Here is a 17,815-nt window from a genome sequence, read left to right as displayed (position 1 = left end):
TACAATTCAAAAATCTCTTTTACTGTACGCACATAATCTAGAATACCGTAAGGTTCAAGAAGATCTAATAAATACGGTTTTCATCTTAGGCTCAAAATTTTCTTTCTCAAAATTTAAATATTTTATAAACAAGTCGAATACACAACAAAACATTGAGGTAACATTGAGGCCATTTCGTCAAATTTCGTAAATTACTCATATTGTTACTCATTTATTTGATCAAATTGCAGCAGGCACTCAAATATTCTTTCTTACATTCACTTCATATTGACCCTAGAGAGATTATTTTGATTATTAAAATATTTTTTTTTTTTATATTGTGTGATTGCAATTAACATAAAATCTCCAAAGAAAAATACATATTTCAACTTAATAAATCTACATAACTTGAAACAAAATGAAGCAAAACGAATACGATAATTAAATGCTTTTCGTATTTGGTTGTGTTGTTGTTGTTATCGTTGTTGTTGTTAATGTGTTGTAGAATTCCAAAAATAAATTATAACTTAAATTTTGTTGCGATTTCAATGGGGGTGCGGGGAGGGGGAGGTTGTTAAGACTACTCTACTTCATAGCTGCCGCCACTTGCCATTGCTGTTGATATTTGGCAACTGCCTCTCGATGTTTCAGCATATCCTTTTCCCTGAAATGAGTAAATAAGTATATTATATATGAAAGGAGCAATTCTTTGCGTCCACTTACATATTCTCTAGTGTATCACTGGAGCTTTTCAGTTCTTTGGATATATATTCAATGCGCTTGCCAACATTCTGGCGCGAATCCTCTAGCTCCTGTTTGACCAGAACAGGACCAAAAAGTTTAAAGACTTTATTATCTGGTCCAAGTAGATTCAGTTCATCCAGGACACATTTATTCTCATTCAGTTGACTCTCTAGCAGGGCACGTTGTTTGACCATCTTAACACAGGCTATGGGGGATGATCGAAATCTTTAGTATTCAGAATGGTTTATGGGCTTTTGAGAATAACTCACATTTTTGCAGGGTCTGATATGACTCAACCTCGGTTTGCATTTTTTTATACAACGCTGCGCTGTTTTTATCCATTTTTAATGTTTTTCTCAACGATGATATATTCGAATTATGATTATTTCAAAACAGTTGACTGTAACAAAAATTTATTCAACTTTTAACAAACTTAGAGATGAGTGTATGTGTGTGTGGGGGCGGCGAATTTCTATCTGTATGTGTAAGTGCCGCTTATTCACTCATGTACGTACAATTATCTCGTTCAAATTATATTAATGTCACAAAGTGGTAATTAATTTATGCAACTTACTTTTGCTTAATATTAAATACTTCCACTTAATTTACTAATAGTTTGTAACAAAAAATGTGTGAGGGTGACTGCCGAAATTCCATGTGACGTCGATGACGATAACGATAAATATCACAAATAATTGCCATGCACGACTATCGATACATATCGATTGTTTTCAGTGTATATGTATACTCGATAAATATGAAATTTATCGAGTGTGTAGGGTAGCCTGAGACAAAAGCAAATTGTTTCGCGCCGAAAAGAAAAAGGAAAACAGAAAAAACGGAAGAAAAAAACACTAAACAAATTACGCGTAACAACTGATATTTTGCCAAACAATGTATTAAACAACTTAATTAATTAAGAATTTTGTGAGCTGGCAAACGGGAGCAACAGAGAGCAACTGAGAGAGAGAAGAAGCGTGAGAGTTCAGTGCGCGCGTGTGTGTGAGTGTGTGTTTGTGTGTGTGACGCTCCGCAAACCCGCCCCGCACCCCTGCAACAAAAACAATGGCACCACAGAAAAAACGCGACAAAGATAATGCAGATAGCGCTGCAGCCACTGCATCCAATGGACATGGCCATGGACTAACAACAAATGGTGGTGGTGGTGCTGGTGGCCCCGGAGCAGCAACAGATGCAGCAGGAAATACAAGCACCACCAGCACCACAACGGGTGCCGCTACTGGAACTGCCGGAGCCACCGACAACAGCAATCAAGTCAAACTCAATGGACATCAACAAGAGCAGGAACTCTTTTTGCAGGCATTTGAAAGTATATATCATACTCCCCGCTTAGTCGCCGAGTTGCCGATTCTTTAACTTGGTTTATTTTCTCTGTTTCAGAGCCCACGCAGATCTATCGCTATCTACGGAATCGGCATGAGACAAATGTAATTAGCCCCCATCTGGTTTAGTTCTATTGATTTATCAATCTTCTTCTGCCCCGTTTAGCCCATCTTCCTGAACCGAACACTCAGCTACATGAAGGAGCGCATGTCTAGGAACAACAAGAAAAGAGCTAACTTCAAGGTTAATTCCATACTAGGTGGCGTTCTACAAAAATCTGAGGCGGTGTCACAAAACTACCTGCATGTTATCTATGATTCATTGCATGAGAAACTAAAATCCCAGGATTCAGATGAGTTGCTGCAGGAGCAGTTGCTATGCAAGGCCGGCGAATCGGTATGCGTTGAGACAACGCTCTACAAAATAACACGAAGCAAACGCAAAGATAGCACCCTGGATTTTCAAGAGCTTCTGAGCAAGAGTTCACAAATTATATACAATCCCAAGAATGGTATTGGCGAGTATGCCACCATTAGTATACCATTGCAGACCATGCGACCCATGGGGGAACAGCATACACTCTACAAGCTGCTCTTCCGTATCAAAATGATGCCAGCAACTTCAGGGGGAGCCACTACAGCGCCAGCTGACCCCTGCAATGATGAGAATTTAGGTAAGAATCGGGTTTAGATGGGATTTACAAGGGATGTCATTATCATTTGAATTCTATATGCAGCTTCACCACTGCCGCCACCACCGCCGTCGAAACGATCTCGCCCCAATGAGAAAATGTATGGCTCCGAGTTAATATTGTATGAGAAATCCACGGGTTTCATTACCGAAGGCGAATACGAGGCCATGCTTCAGCCATTGAATTCCACAAGCATCAAATCCTTCTCACCAAAGAAATGCACCTGGGATGCAATACCCGATAGCTACATTCCACTATCGTTAACCTATGATGTCTATCAGCAGAGTCCAATGTTAAAATTCCATTTGACCCTATCGAATGAGCAATTGCCGGAGATTATAGCGGCTCCTGATTTGCAGCGTTATGTTCAACATGTTAGCGAGACGGCGGCGGTTGCTGCCCTTAATCATAATAATAATAACAATTGCAATAATAATAACAACAATAACAACAACAATAATAATAATAACAACAACTGCAGCAGCCTTAAAAATGGCAATAAAACTGCCTCCACAACAAACAACAATAACAACAATTCCTCGAGCAACCAGTTGGAGCAGCAAACCACACAAATTGTCTACAATTTTATGTACAGCAATAATACGCGACAACAGACAGAATATACCCAGGAATTGAATTGTCCATGGTGTGGTCTGGATTGCTTGCGTCTATATGCCTTACTCAAGCATTTGAAACTTTGTCATGCCCGCTTTAATTTCACCTACCAACCGGCCGGAACTGGAGCACGCATCGATGTTACAATCAACGATGCCTATGATGGCTCCTATGCCGGTTCACCATATGATCTAGCTGGACCATCGGGCTCTTCATTCGCCCGAACCTGCGGCCCAGTGCGACGCACTTCGGTGACCAGTTTAATGGTCTGTCGTCCAAGGCGTCAAAAGACGTGCCTAGATGAGTTTCTAGAACTGGATGAGGATGATATTAGCAATCAGCGTTCGTATATAACCGGGCACAATAGGTGAGAGAACCGGATGAATCTCTACAATTCCATATTTTACACGTTTCCCTTTTCTCTCTCTCTCTCTCTCTCTCTCTTTGGCAGGCTATATCATCATACGGAGACCTGCCTACCCGTACATCCCAAAGAGCTGGACATTGATTCAGAGGGCGAGAGTGATCCTCTATGGTTGCGGCAAAAGACCATTCAAATGATCGATGAATTCTCCGATGTCAATGAGGGTGAAAAGGAGTTAATGAAACTTTGGAATCTTCATGTGATGCGTCATGGATTTGTGGGAGATTGCCAATTGCCGCTGGCCTGCGAGATGTTCCTCGACGCCAAGGGCCATGAGATTGTCCGCAAGAATCTCTATCGCAATTTCATTTTACATATGTGCTCGCTGTTTGATTACGGTTTAATTGCTGCCGAAACTGTATACAAGACTGTCCAGAAACTGCAGGGATTGCTAAGCAAATATGCTGCCGGCCAGGAGCTAATGCAGCGTCAACGTGAGTCTCAGCTCAAGTTTTGGCTTGAGGTGGGCATGCATAAGAAGCAGGATGACCTCAAGACCTTGCCCAAGACCTCATCGCCGCAAAAATTATCCGCCACAGCGGACAATACAACTACCTCAACTACGTCGTCGTCCGCGACATCGACTGGGTCGAATGGAGGGGTGGCCACTATGCAGCCACCTAAACGCATGCCCGCAAATCTCAAACGTGCTGCCGCGGCAGCAGCCGCTAAAACAGCGGCCCAAGAATTGGCGGCAAGTGGCTCGTCACTATCCTCATCATCCAGTGGCAGCAGCAACAACAACAATAGCAAGAATGTAGCCAAAAAGTCGGCAGATCAACCAGCATTAGGCGTCAGTTTGGCCAATACCAGAGAGCGTCGTTCCGATACAAGTCTGAAACGTCGCAGCACCATAACGGGAGGACATCTGGGCTCCAATGATGGCCAAAAGAATAATGCCAGCTCCTCGGGCATTGTTACATCCAAACGCAAAATGAGTGCTAAAGGTTGGTATTCGGAATCAAGGAAACACAACAACACACATCTCGCTGTCATCTAACATCATCTCATTCTACATCATATTATCATCATCATCATTCGTCCATTCAAGCCATGTCAATCAATCCTCTCATCTCTGGCAGGCGGGTCGCTTTTCAGTTATCATACCTGGTCATGGACTGAAACACACACATTTGAATCCTTGCAACATATTCGCACAGCAAACAACCATATATATTTATATTTATTGTTACCATAACCATTGTTTATCAGGGAATACCGAACCGTAACTTATTTTAATTCGAGATTATCCATATGATTCCCTTGGTATTCCGGTAATTACGTTACGGTTTGGGCATTCCCTGCTTTACCACACGCATACCCACATAGTATTTCCATCCACATTGCTCGCCATCAGCTCGAAAAAAAATGAAATCCAAATTCAAAATTGATTTTGATCAAAATTTTTTTTATAACCATTTGATAATGTTCCTTTTTGTGCATTATCAAATGTTCTGTTTCTTTCTCTCTCTCCCTCTCTCTTTATCCTCTTCTTTGTCTCTCTCTCTCTTGTTTTTCGGATGCTCTTTTGTTTGTTTTTTTTTTGTTTCTTTATTGTCTCCTCCCTTTACCCTCTTGTGATACGTTTTTGGCAGATGTGGAGCAGAAACAGTTGGATGTGCCCGAACTAGTGGCTCACAATGACAATGCTGTTGATGTTGATGATATTGTGGATGTGGATGTTAATGTGAATGTTGATATGGAAGATGATGATGATGATGATGATGCAGAAGAAGAAGAAGTTGGTGTTAAAATTGTGCCAACATTGTGAGAGTTGGCGGCAATTTGTGACGAGATTTAGGAAAACAAAAATCATTTCTATCATTTCTTAACTTAACTTATATCATACATATATATAATATATATAGATAATGCGGCGATCAATAAACGTCAGCGCTATAGTGAGGGCAATGCTGGAAAATCTGCTGCTGCCGGAGGAGGAGGAGGAGGAGCTAGCCGCACCAACAACAGCAATAAGAGCAACAATCATACACTGCCAGCAAGTAGTAAGCGCCTCATTGACCGTAGACGAACCACAACCACGGAGCGTGGTGGAAGATCGTCCTTAAACAATACGAGTAGCAGCAGCAACGCAGCCGCCACTGGCGGAGGAGGTGGAGCAGGAGTACGTACACGGCTTTCCGTGCCGACGGCCAAGTATGAGAGGCGCTGACGCAAGCGTCGACGACGACGTTGCTGTTGCTGCTGCTCGTATTGATATGTTGCAACGACGATGGTTAATCGATGGGGATCTCAGATCTTGCAAAAATAAAACGTAATAAGCCCAGCCAGGGCAAACTTATGACTTATATTAATACCCTTACTTTTATATCCCTATTATGTTGTGTTATTTTATATCATCTTAAAACATTCTGTTTACACATTTGTATACACACCCCCCACCCCCACTTCGCACTCCCCCTTGAAATTTGTATTTTGTTTTTTTTTTTTATATCGATTTAATGCAAGTTACTTAACGCTATTAACTCATAATTTTAACAATTATGTTTTACGAAATGATAAAAACAAAATTACTACAACAAAAAAAGGAAAAAAAAACCGAAAAGGATTTAAAGTTGTTATTAGCTCAGAGTAATATATATATCTACATATATCTTATCTCTTTTACATACAAAAGTCGGTCTATAAAGAATATTTTTTTAAGACAGGACAAAAACAAAAACAAGAAAATGAAGAAAGAATAATGTAAGAAAAAAAAATTCCAAATCCATTTAATATTTAGCACCTTCAAACACAACACACACACACACACAGCACATAAAATAATAAATTTCATGACAGCACACACACACAGACAAGCCGTGAGAAGAAAAGAAAGATATATATAAAATCAATGTATACAAAAAAAAGAGTCGCTGAATAAAGTATGAATATATATATATACATATATTTTTACAGTGCAATTAATCATTTGTTTTATTTTTATCATTGTTTAATTTAACAGTTGAATGATTATCCTTACACCATCTATCGAATTGAATCTTCATTCAGAATACTAAAATATCCACATGTGTGAGATCATATATTCTATATAACGTCGCATATTTTTGTTTGTAAATCTTAAAACTCTTTGTACATATAAACATGAGGTAATTAATGTTTAAAATTTTGAATAAACGGATTTTCGTATTTCTTTAAAATGGTTTCAAAAATTATAGGGATAACTGTGCTACAGTGATGCCACTTGGTGGTGGTCTGTCTGATGTCTCTTATACGTTACAGAATCAATCGATAACGATAACATTGATAGTCTATTAGATGTAATCCGGCCCGGTCACACTTAGAACTTGCCACGAAGTGCCACAGTAATTTATATTTTGTGTTGGCAAAAAGCAAGAGGAAGGAAACTAGAATTTTATAAGACACGCCAGTCAATTGGACCAGTCCGCTGCTAACGAAAGAACCACATAGTCATAGTTAAAACCAAAACCATGGGCTCGAGTCACAGTGTACATGTACCCGGCGGTGGCACAGAAGGTAACGTAAGAATGATTTCCATTATTGAAGGAAGACCACGTAAACGTTATCGGTATTCCAATTAGAACACATATGTATGTATATATATACATATATACATAAGTGTTGTGTAGGAAAGTTTTGTAAACATGGAATTGTTGTTGTTGATTTTTTTGCAGGATACCACGTACTCAAAGTACAGGACAATTCACCGGGACAGAAAGCCGGACTAGAGGCCTTTTTTGATTTCATTGTTGCAATAGCTGGGACAAGACTTGACCAGGTAAACAAAAAGAAATGTTTTAAAAACTTATGAGATCCGGGTTACTACTTATATTTATATCTATCTTCAGGATAATGATATGCTTAAAGAGCTCTTGCGCCAGAATGTGGACAAACCGGTGCGACTTACTGTTTACTCGAGTAAGACACAAAGCGTACGAGAGCTGACATTGACACCGAGCAACAGTTGGGGTGGCCAGGGACTGCTCGGTGTGAGCATACGTTTCTGTTCGTTTGAGGGAGCCAATGAGAGTGTGTGGCATATACTGGAGGTGCATCCGAATTCGCCAGCAGAGTTGGCTGGTCTGAGGGCCTACAGTGATTATGTGATTGGGGCGGATGCCATTCGACATGAGAACGATGATCTCTTTACCCTGATTGAGATGCACGAACAGCAGCCATTGAAAATGTATGTCTACAATTTGGATGACGATGCCTGTCGAGAGGTTACAATTAAACCCAATACCGCCTGGGGTGGAGAGGGGGCGCTGGGCTGTGGTATTGGTTACGGCTATTTGCATCGGATTCCAGTTCAAGCACAAGCGACGTCAAGCGGAGCTGGATCAGCGACCAATGAGGCTGCAGCTCCATTGTTAACTGGGGGAGGAGCATCAGTTGCTGCTGCAGTGGCTCCACCTGCGGTTGTTTCACCAACGATGCCTTACATACCACCATTGGCCAATACATTTGGTTCCACAAATGCCGAGATCAGGCCACCAGCAACACAACAACAACAGCAACCAACCACAATTGAGCCACCACAGCAGCAACAACAGAGCCTATTCAAAACATATTTCAATCCAGATGATGCCACAGATGCTCTAACAGCTGCCCTAGAAACACAAGCTACCATTGTCACCAATGATACGCCAGGAACTGCGGCTGCGGCACCACCGCCGTCGTCTCAGGCACAGTTTCAGGTTCCAGCACCCGCGGCTCCGTCACAACCATCTGTTGTTGCAGCTCCTGCTCCTGTTCCATTTGAAGTTCCTGCACAACCACCAAATGTGGCTGTGCCGCCACCATCAAATATTTATATACCCGGCGTTTTAGATCCCAGCATTCCTGCTGCCCAATTACCCTATCCTCAGGCTACAGCACAACCACAACCACCAGCACCAGTCCCAGCCCCAGCCCCAGCTCCGACAATGGTATCTGTGCCTGCTGTACCCATGTTCTCTGCTCCCCAACAAGCCTACATGTCTGCTCCTGCTGCTCTCTCTTATCCTGCGGCTGCTGCCCAAACAGTACCCTCATATCCGCAAGTTCAACCCTCAATGGGAGGCCTGTTTCCCACCCAGCCAACGCCATTGCCTCCACAGATGGCGCATGTGTTCACCCCGCCACCACCAGCAGCAGCAGCAGCACCACCACCAAGCCATGACCACAACCACTCTCAACCGGCCACAACTCAGGCAAACTAAATCAAAACGGGGGGATGTAGTGGCTGGACTGGGGCGAATTGCGGGTGAAGTATTCGAGAAAAAAAGGGAACTGGCGGAAATAACAAAAACAAAATATTGTCGTTAAGTTTTCTACATCTTCGTCTTTTTTCCGTTCTTTTTTTTTTTTTGATAACCAAAATCACAAGTGAATGGCGGATATATATATTCATATGTCTATATGTAAAGCCAAGTAACTAAATCTTTAGAAAAAAAACAAAAAACCTGCAATAATAAATATATGTAAAACCTATTATCTATATATATATATATACATACATACCTACATATAAAAAAGAAACCAAATTATTTAGTTAATTCTTTTGCTGTTGCGGGGGGACTTGAATATGTTACAAAAATTGGTCCTTTTTAGTTCTTTGAAATTCGATTTAATACTTCGATCCGGTTGGCATATAAACTTGTCTGCTGCTCCTCATTGAATTCCAGCAGAGTACGTTGAAGGCGACAGCGTAGAACACTCGCCTCATGATCCGACAGGGAACGCAGCTCACTATGCAGATATTGGACAAGTGAAGCATCCCGATCCCGATCCCTCAACTCCGGCATGGAAATGGATGCTGGCGAATACGGTGCAGGACGATGGCGCCGATAGCTGTGAGTGTGTTGAGTTTTAGCCCCAGTTGATGAAGCCACCCCTTTTCTTGCAGCCGATGAGACATTCAAAGCGCTATCATTGCTATCCTCAATGGATGAGTTGCAGGCAGACGATCCCGCCGGCGTCATATTGGTAAGGATTGGCTAAAGAAAGGCCAAAGCATTGGCAAATTTCCATATGGAACGTGATTTATACCGATACTGAATACGAAGATTTGTCCACTTGGCATGCAACTCGGAATGATCATAGAGGGAATCGAAGGCAGTGCATACCCTCGACCAGGCATTATTTCGTGCCAGCTTGTTGTTGTACAGCTCACTCGCTGGATCCCAAATGCAATGCTCCATTTTAACACAGGAAATTAATTTGTATATATCTTCAGTGGTCGATGATTTTTGTACTTTCGGACGAAATCGCTTGGCCTGCGATTCCAAGCTTATTCCTCCTCCATTAATGGCATCCGTTTCAATTTCCGGTTCCATCTCATCGTGACTATTCTCGCCGTCGCAGTCATCATCGATGTCCTCATATTTTGATGTCATTTCGGTAATAGAACAGAAATTGAATTCCCTTTTTCGATTTGATTTGCCTTGCTGGGTGCAGAATAATTTACAATTGAAGTTTCCTGATTGATTGCTTGATTGATTTGAAAATACATGGGTATTACTTTCTGACAGTCTATCAAATTATCGAATCTTTGAGTTCACTTTGGCGCGTACATTTAAATTTACATTAAAATTATACCTATTAATAAGGAACTAGTCAAAAATATATCGTTATTTTCAAATCAAAATATGAAAAATATTTAAACCAGTTCCAAATTGGATTTCAAACATATTTTTTGTCATAATTATCTAAAAATTATTCTAAATTTCTTTTATATTCTTCTAAATTTCTTCAATTCACACATTAAGGCAAATCGGGATATATCTTAAGTATAAAACGAAATGAATGCCAAAAATCATTTCAAAACCTTTTACCATATAAATCTATATTAGCTGATTTAGAATAACTCATATTATATATATAAATGAATTTGTTTTTATTTAAATTTATTTTATTATTCATAGTTTTTTTTTATACATATTCATTTTTATTTGTAATCTATTCTAAATAAGCAAATATTATCAAAGGTAATAATAAAATACTTTCAAACACTTCTCATTTAGCGTAAAATAAAGTATTACAAAAATAATTTAGAAAAAAAATCTTCCAAGTGAATTCATTGAATCGTTTACCATCTGTATATATATGCATATGCATATGGATTGGGGAGATGGAGAGATTCCATGGAAGAACTCAGCTTGAGAATATGAAACGAAGTAATAAAACTTCACACTTTATTCCTAATCTTAAATGTCATCGGGCTAAATAGTCTCGAATTTCAAATCTGACTTATAAATTTGTTGTCAGTGCCGTCACTGTGGATATATTGAGTTTCTCCAAACGACCCAAAACGAGGAGTTCATCAATTGAACGCTTCGCATAGAATTTCTGCTCTTCGGTTAGCTTAAGAAAGGCATGAGACCAGGCTCTGGCATAGCTTTCCGCTTCGGCCAGAGCACTGGAATCGAAGGGTGTACAGCCGCGATAAGGTTGAGGTGGTAAATTAATTGTGTCTTGGTCAAAGTTGTGCTGCAACTCGACTGTCGCTGGTTCTTCGTCTTCCGTTTCAAGGAGTTCGTGCTCGTGCTCATGCTCGCCCTCGGCCTCGTGGGGTTCATGTTCCTGTTCTAGCTCCGTTTCCTCCGGTGGCATCTGCTCATTAATGGTAGCACTATCCAATTCAATGGGCAGTTGCACTTCGACCATGTCGGCGTCAGACCAGTTCTCTTCATCTGTTAGCAGCTGGAGTAGGGGACGCGCATGGGATGTGGTGTTGGTGGTTGTGGGTAAAGCAATTTGTTGATTTATAACTTGCGGTGCTGCATCTTTAATGCGCTCCTCTTCCAAATTGTCATCAGCATCCTCATCTTCTTCCACATCATCGTATTCTGTTGTGTCCACCATGGGAATTTCATAGTAATCTTTATTTTCAATTACAGCTGAGGAGGAGGGTGAGCACACTACCGCTGGGATGGGTGATGAAGATGATCCTGCCGAACGCTTCTGGGTCAATGGACATGGTGGGGCAGCATCGAATGCCATGCCATTGCCATTCTGTTTGAGATATCTAACATGGCATTTGTGGATGCGTAAATTGGATGTGGAACCGCCTGTTGACTGCATCACTCGCTTGCAACCCACACAATAGTAGCGCCATTTTAGCTTGGAACCATCGGCACGTGCAATCTCCCGGTAGACATTCCACACGGAGCTGCGTTTCTTCTTCTTGATGAGTCTGTACTCACCTTTGCTGATTTTCAGCAATATATCCAACTGGGATTCCGTGCATTTCTCCTCTTCCTCTTGAACATTTATATAAAACATCTCTTTGTTGCTTGTTTTCTTTTTCGTTTTTTTTTTGTGTCTTTTTCTTTATCTCCTAGGAGGCAGCCAAGCTGTTACCTGGCGTGCACCTAAGAACTGGTTCATTTTTAGGAATTTTAGAACTAGTACAGTCAGCTGATGACTGATTCACTGGAACGTTTTGTTTTGTTTTCGCTTTTCAATATTTTTGTTTTGTTGTTTTCACATACAAGCCAAAGGAAAATGTGTTTTTATTTTGCAAACTTTTTTTATTTATTAAATTTCCGCCGCAATATTTCCATGAGGTCTTTATGAAATGATGCCAAATCTTGTTTAAATGTTCGCATTACACTCAATTTCTCCCTTTCGATTTGAAGTTTCTCCTTTTCAATTTGTAATAAGCGTTCGGCTCGATTTACTTTGGGACTAACGTTTGATGGCGATGCGGATGTGTCTAGATCTTGCTGCTCCTCAAAATCATCGTCATCTTCTGGTTCATCCTTGTGTTGCCTTCTTGTTGATAAATTTGTCTGCTGATCATCTTGCAGCATCATACTATTGTCAAACTCTTCTTCGTCCTCATCCTCTTTCATTAGATTCTCGTCATGTTCCATATCAAATGATGCGGCATGATTACTTTCATTATCACTATCAGAAACTAGAATGCAATTGTTTAGAATGATTATGTTGATATCATAATCTTGTTAGGTTTTACCTTGCTGTTTAACAATGATTTCTTCGAAAGATTTAACTGTAGATGCGGTCCCAGTTAAAAGGGATCTCAGTTTATAAAAATACTCCCATTGTGAGGGTATACCAGTTGAACTAGACATTTCCGATTCTTGTCTAAATAAACAAAACATTGTAGTCCGCAAACGTCTACACTTAAAATAAATGAAACTTACTTATATCGCTTGGACATGTTATCTATTTTAGCCTTAACTTCAGTGTAAGTGATTTCAAATTTTTGCATCTCATTGGCCATTTCCTTATGTACCTCTTTTTTCATTCGACTACCACGTAAATCGTCTATATGAGCTGCCCATAATTGTAGAAACACTCTTGTGGCATCTTCAGTCCAATTGAAACGTTTGTAATCACATCTCGGTGTCTCCTTTGGCACTTCTTTTGTTTGTTTTAAAATTGGTTTTTTCTGAAACACAACAAAACATCATGTGGTTATTGAGTAAATTTGCCAAATATACTGCAGCAATTACCTTCTTTTTATCATTTTTCTGGTACCGCACAGAGACCGGCGAGGTATTTTTCTTGCCATCATCAGAGTTTGGCTCCCACTCGGTATCTGACATATCCAATCCCCGCTTGCGTTTCCCGGTGACTGTATTGTTCGCGGTTATATTACTACTACTACCATTGGTACTAATTGTCGTCGAGTTTAATGGATTTGTTGTTTGTTTCTTTAAAAAATCGGCATGACATTTATGCGAACGTAAATTTGATGTTATGTCACCTATAGACTTTAAAATCTGATTGCATCCAACACAATAGTAACGACCCAATAGCTTTGTACCATCGGGACGCCGAATTTCGCGGAATATTTTCCAAACGGAACTGCATATGTTGCGTTTTACTATCGTATACTCGCCATTTCCCAATTTATGCAAAATACTTGCTTGAGGCTCATTGCATATAATTTCGGGCGTTGGGATAGGAGTCGCCGTAATTTGAATAATATTTGGACTTGATATTTTTTTAACTTGTGTTTTCCTGACGTTTGCCATTGCTAATGTTTATTAGGGCGCTCTTGCTTTGCTTGATATGGAGGGAGAACCAGCATTCTTATCGTTTATCGAATATCAAACACCCTCCTTAGCACTGGTTCTAAAAAAAATGTTGGTTGTTGGTTGCTAATTTGAAAAATTTATTTGTAAATACTTTTTCTTTGTTAGTTTGGTTTGGTTTGATTTTTTTTTTTTTGTAGTTTTACTTTTCTTTAAACATCCGCAATAAATCTCTATGGAATAATTTTAACTCTTTCGACGTTTGCTTCATTATCTGGAGTTTCTCTTTCTCAATAGCAAGTTTCTCTTCTTCGATTCGCATCAATGTATCGGCTATTTTTCTCTTTTTCGATTTACCCGCTATGGTTGTACTTTGGGCACAAGATTCATCCAATTGCTCATTTGCATGACAATTCTCTTGATTATTGCTAAAGCTATTTTTAATAAATTTTTTCGACTCCTTTGGTTCATCATCTTCTATTGGCATTTCTGGCTCTGGTTCTGGGTCCGGGTCAATTTCCTCCGTATTGTCCTCTAATTTAATGAAATTTGTAGTAGATTCATCATTTATTTCAGAATCTTCGTCTAAGCGAGAGTTCGTATCTGAAATGTGTGTTTATATACAATATGTTAATGGTTGATATTGGATTTCGTTTAACCAGTATCATTCATTACCGTCTGCTGCTGTTGCTGATTTCTCAAACATAATTTCCTCAAAGACATCGACACTTTTAGTGCCAATGAGGCACGCTTGGGTTTTATGAAAATATTCCCACTTTGAAGGTTCGCCCGTATTACGCACTTTATCCGCTTCGATTCTAAAAGAGGGGGATAACATTTACTTGTTGATTAGCAAGCAGAATGGGCCCTGATAAATTTACCTATATTTTCTTGCCATATTGTCCATTTTGCTTTTGACTTCCAAATGCCTGAGGCCAAAGCCTCTTAGCTTTTCAGTAATACGTTTGTATATGGTTGTATTCTTTTTAGACATAGTTACAAGTTCCATTCGACTTGCCTTCCAAAGGTCTAGGAGTAGGCTTGTTGCCTCTGGACTCCATAGGAATCGTCCTTCCTTTCGTTTAAAAGGGTATTTGGGTTCTGGATGAATCGCATTTATTTGTCTAATGCATTCATTTTTCGAGTTCAGCTCCTCAAGGCCTATTTCATCGTCTTGTGCCTCGTAGTCACCTATACCATCGAACTCACGCTCCTCTTCCTCCCTAAATTCTTCGTCGTCTCCATCGTCCTGGTCCTCCTCCTCCTGGTCATAGTCTTCCTCTTCCTGTTCGCCAAGTAAGAGGAAAAGTGGCCTCTTAGATGTGTTTCTTGTCAAATATTTGGATTGTCGTCGCTTCTCATCTTGGGCTTGTTTGTTGAGTTCCTCAATATCGAGCTCCTCTTGATACTCCTCGCTCTCGGAAAGGATTCGTCGTTGACGTGGGCTTTGCTGCTGGCTCCTACGAGTATGGCTACGATTACCAGGACGCATAACGGATTCTTGTTAGCGTTGTGTCTTGCAGAAGCATTAGTAATATGTGCTTCTAGTGACGAGCAAATTTCATTATTTATCGCGGCTCGCGAGCAGCTACAAATTTATCGATACAAATTGATGACATTGCCTATCACAACAATCGATTTAAATGTATTATCGATTCTAGGTTTTTTTTTGTTTGGCGCCAACACAAACATTTTTAAAACAAAAACAAAGCCATACGCAATTAAATGTAATCCTTGACAACGACAAATCGTGTTACATTTGTATTACATATTAAACTTCATTATCTTCAATTTAGTCTTTAAATGATTTAATGGTTAAAGCAACGCACAATTGCCCTAAATAAAATATACGAGGTTAAATGTAACTGGACGATTCGCACGCAATTTTCAGCTAATCAAGCAAATTTAGAGACATACTACTCTAAAGGCAGAGGCAACAATCAACGACAATTGGCCAAAGATTACGACTAATGGTGATAGTTGTTCTAGTTGCTGTCATTGCCCCAAGTCCATGTCTACTCCAATAGAAAAAGCAGTGTCCGGTTGGACATGCATCACGAAAGAGAAAAAAAAAAATAGGTAAAATCTAGAGACACAGAGGTAAAGATTAGGCATATTGAAATTTTATGCATGGTCTATCTATTCATTTACCTAGGATAAAAGCGTATAGATTTCGATGATTTGCTTCGCTTAGAAGATTAGTTTAGTTTTTGTAATTTTAGCAAACTTTTCGAGCCAATTGATATACCTTTTCTTGTTGGGTTTCTTGAAAAGTGGGTAACAAATTATGCTCTTCGCCTGTGGGAGACAAATGCAACCGGTTATTCAAGCAGCAGCAGCAGCAGCAGCAGGAGCAGCAGCAGCCGCCGCCTGGACTTTTGATGTCTTTGCAGTTGGTGTTCTCTTGTCCCTGACTCTGAACCCTGTCCTGATCTGTCTTCTGTTTTGGCTCGTGCTCGAATATGGCCAGCTGTTTTTGTGGCCAAAATATTTTAATATGGTTTTAGCATTTACCTTGTCACTTAATCGAGTATGCTGCAAGCGAACTTCTGCTTTTGTTTGATTATATTTTGTTTTTTTTCTTTTTTTTCTTTTTTTGTGGCGCGTGCCCTGGTTGTATGATAGTAGGGCAGATGTTTTTCGTTTAAGTTTTTAATACACATTATATGTATAACCAACATATTAAGTCTGGATCAAAAAGGGCAAGGTAAATTGCGTATAGAGCCCGACAGGCAACAAGCAACAAGAAAAAAAGGGTCAATTACTTTATGTGAAAAGTCTGACACTCTCTCATTTTGGGTAAACATTTTTTTTTTTAGCTGTGCCACATTTATGTAGATTTTGTTGTTTTGGGCTGGAGTTATGCAAACATATACCTATCTTATCTGGTTGCATCAACCACCAAGAGAGCCAGCCAATTCAATCCAAGCCAAACCACCCACGTATAGAACAAGATTTAAAGATCTGGCCAACACAGTGGGTTTACATAGTAAAATTTTGTTTAACCAATTACAACATGTGATGATTCACTACAGATGCATGATAACGATGCAGTTAATAAACAAGAAAAAGGTATATTTCATATAGATATTTTATATATACATAGATCTATATAATTTTGATATGAACCACTGTAGTTTTGTGTAGATATGTCAGCGTGACACGAGAATGAAAATAAATAACCCAACCCAACCCACATTAGGCAGAGGAAGAAACGGCGACATCATGATGAAGAGAACTCCTAGCTTGGGCATTGGGATGTGGATGTGGCAACCTGCAATCAAGCACCGGGGCCAAACCCCGGACAGACCATCATCATTATTATCATCATCATGATCATTGGAATTATCATCAGAATCATCATCGCAGTCTGCCGCATGCAACAACATTATGGCGCGACATTTGCACGAGCTTTAAACTTAATTTATGCTTCAAACAAATAAGATCTCCCTTGCCTTCTCTCTCTCACACCCACTAGAACTATACATATGTCTCTGTCTCTCTCTCTTTCTTTCTCTCTGTTTGTTTGTGAGTGTATGTAGGTATGTACATATGTGTTAGCTCCTCAGCTTCATAATGATGCCATGGGGCCATAATCAAGTTGCCAGTTGCCAGTTGCCATGTTGCCTCAACATCATGTCGATGTCGCCAGTTGCACAAAGTCATGGTCGTTGGTACTACCCCCAAACCTCCTGCCCACCTCCTATACAAGCGCACAACTGCAACGAATGACAAGAGCAAAACGAATGTTAAACAACAAGAAATAAAGAAAAAAAAAGAGAAAAAACAGCAAAACAACAGCAACAACCGCAAGAAACAATTAAGTTTGCTTGGGGGCCAATGACGAGAGACCAATAGTTGAACCTCATTTTTCGTGAACGAAGGAAACAGCAGCCACAAAAGACTGAGAGGAATTGTGTATTACATCAACTTGTCTTACACTTTTTTCGATTCTCCTCGAGGACTATTTAGAAATTAAGGAACTAGATCTTTGGACGATGATTGTGGGTTCCGTTTTATCTCTCTAACCTAACTTTTCTTTCGAAATAC

General features: G+C 40.0%; 6 protein-coding genes across 7 annotated transcripts; 2 read left to right on the top strand and 4 right to left on the bottom strand.

Annotated features, from left to right (window-relative positions):
* Positions 1-172: 172 nt before the first annotated feature.
* LOC6639024 (probable prefoldin subunit 6) lies at positions 173-1,408 on the bottom strand. The gene is made up of 4 exons (XM_002061810.4): positions 1,298-1,408; positions 993-1,123; positions 703-928; positions 173-643 (listed from the first exon to the last, which is right to left on the bottom strand). Exons 2-4 carry the CDS (start codon positions 1,063-1,065, stop codon positions 565-567), a joined length of 378 nt encoding a protein of 125 aa, XP_002061846.1. The 5' UTR covers positions 1,066-1,123; positions 1,298-1,408; the 3' UTR covers positions 173-564.
* Positions 1,409-1,494: 86 nt separating this feature from the next.
* LOC6639025 (polycomb protein Su(z)12) lies at positions 1,495-6,114 on the top strand. 2 transcript variants are annotated; one of them, XM_002061811.4, is made up of 6 exons: positions 1,495-2,053; positions 2,125-2,171; positions 2,233-2,740; positions 2,804-3,740; positions 3,825-4,744; positions 5,666-6,114. In XM_002061811.4, the coding sequence occupies exons 1-6, from the start codon at positions 1,789-1,791 to the stop codon at positions 5,968-5,970; spliced, it is 2,982 nt and encodes a 993-aa protein (XP_002061847.2). In that variant the 5' UTR covers positions 1,495-1,788; the 3' UTR covers positions 5,971-6,114. The 2 variants fall into 2 exon arrangements, with proteins under 2 accessions (XP_002061847.2, XP_023034189.1); XM_023178421.2 differs by lacking the exon at positions 5,666-6,114 and adding an exon at positions 5,393-5,664.
* Positions 6,115-7,068: 954 nt separating this feature from the next.
* On the top strand, positions 7,069-9,299 carry LOC6639026 (Golgi reassembly-stacking protein 2). The gene is made up of 3 exons (XM_002061812.4): positions 7,069-7,295; positions 7,454-7,557; positions 7,628-9,299. Exons 1-3 carry the CDS (start codon positions 7,250-7,252, stop codon positions 8,978-8,980), a joined length of 1,503 nt encoding a protein of 500 aa, XP_002061848.1. The 5' UTR covers positions 7,069-7,249; the 3' UTR covers positions 8,981-9,299.
* Positions 9,300-10,713: 1,414 nt separating this feature from the next.
* On the bottom strand, positions 10,714-12,150 carry LOC6639290. Its single transcript, XM_002061814.4, has one exon. The coding sequence runs from the start codon at positions 12,042-12,044 to the stop codon at positions 11,010-11,012; it is 1,035 nt and encodes a 344-aa protein (XP_002061850.1). The 5' UTR covers positions 12,045-12,150; the 3' UTR covers positions 10,714-11,009.
* Positions 12,151-12,271: 121 nt separating this feature from the next.
* Positions 12,272-13,813, bottom strand: LOC26528807 (trihelix transcription factor ASIL1). Its single transcript, XM_023181365.2, has 4 exons — positions 13,241-13,813; positions 12,929-13,176; positions 12,739-12,869; positions 12,272-12,681 (listed from the first exon to the last, which is right to left on the bottom strand). Exons 1-4 carry the CDS (start codon positions 13,763-13,765, stop codon positions 12,293-12,295), a joined length of 1,293 nt encoding a protein of 430 aa, XP_023037133.1. The 5' UTR covers positions 13,766-13,813; the 3' UTR covers positions 12,272-12,292.
* A 117-nt stretch (positions 13,814-13,930) lies between these two features.
* LOC6639291 (golgin subfamily A member 6-like protein 22) lies at positions 13,931-15,316 on the bottom strand. The gene is made up of 3 exons (XM_002061815.4): positions 14,647-15,316; positions 14,441-14,583; positions 13,931-14,368 (listed from the first exon to the last, which is right to left on the bottom strand). Exons 1-3 carry the CDS (start codon positions 15,255-15,257, stop codon positions 13,968-13,970), a joined length of 1,155 nt encoding a protein of 384 aa, XP_002061851.2. The 5' UTR covers positions 15,258-15,316; the 3' UTR covers positions 13,931-13,967.
* Positions 15,317-17,815: the final 2,499 nt, after the last annotated feature.

Source organism: Drosophila willistoni (assembly GCF_018902025.1).
Source record: "Drosophila willistoni isolate 14030-0811.24 chromosome XR unlocalized genomic scaffold, UCI_dwil_1.1 Seg144, whole genome shotgun sequence".
Classification (NCBI taxonomy): Eukaryota; Metazoa; Arthropoda; class Insecta; order Diptera; family Drosophilidae; genus Drosophila; species Drosophila willistoni.
Note: the sequence above shows the minus strand (reverse complement) of the source record. Positions and strands in the feature narration are given on the sequence as shown.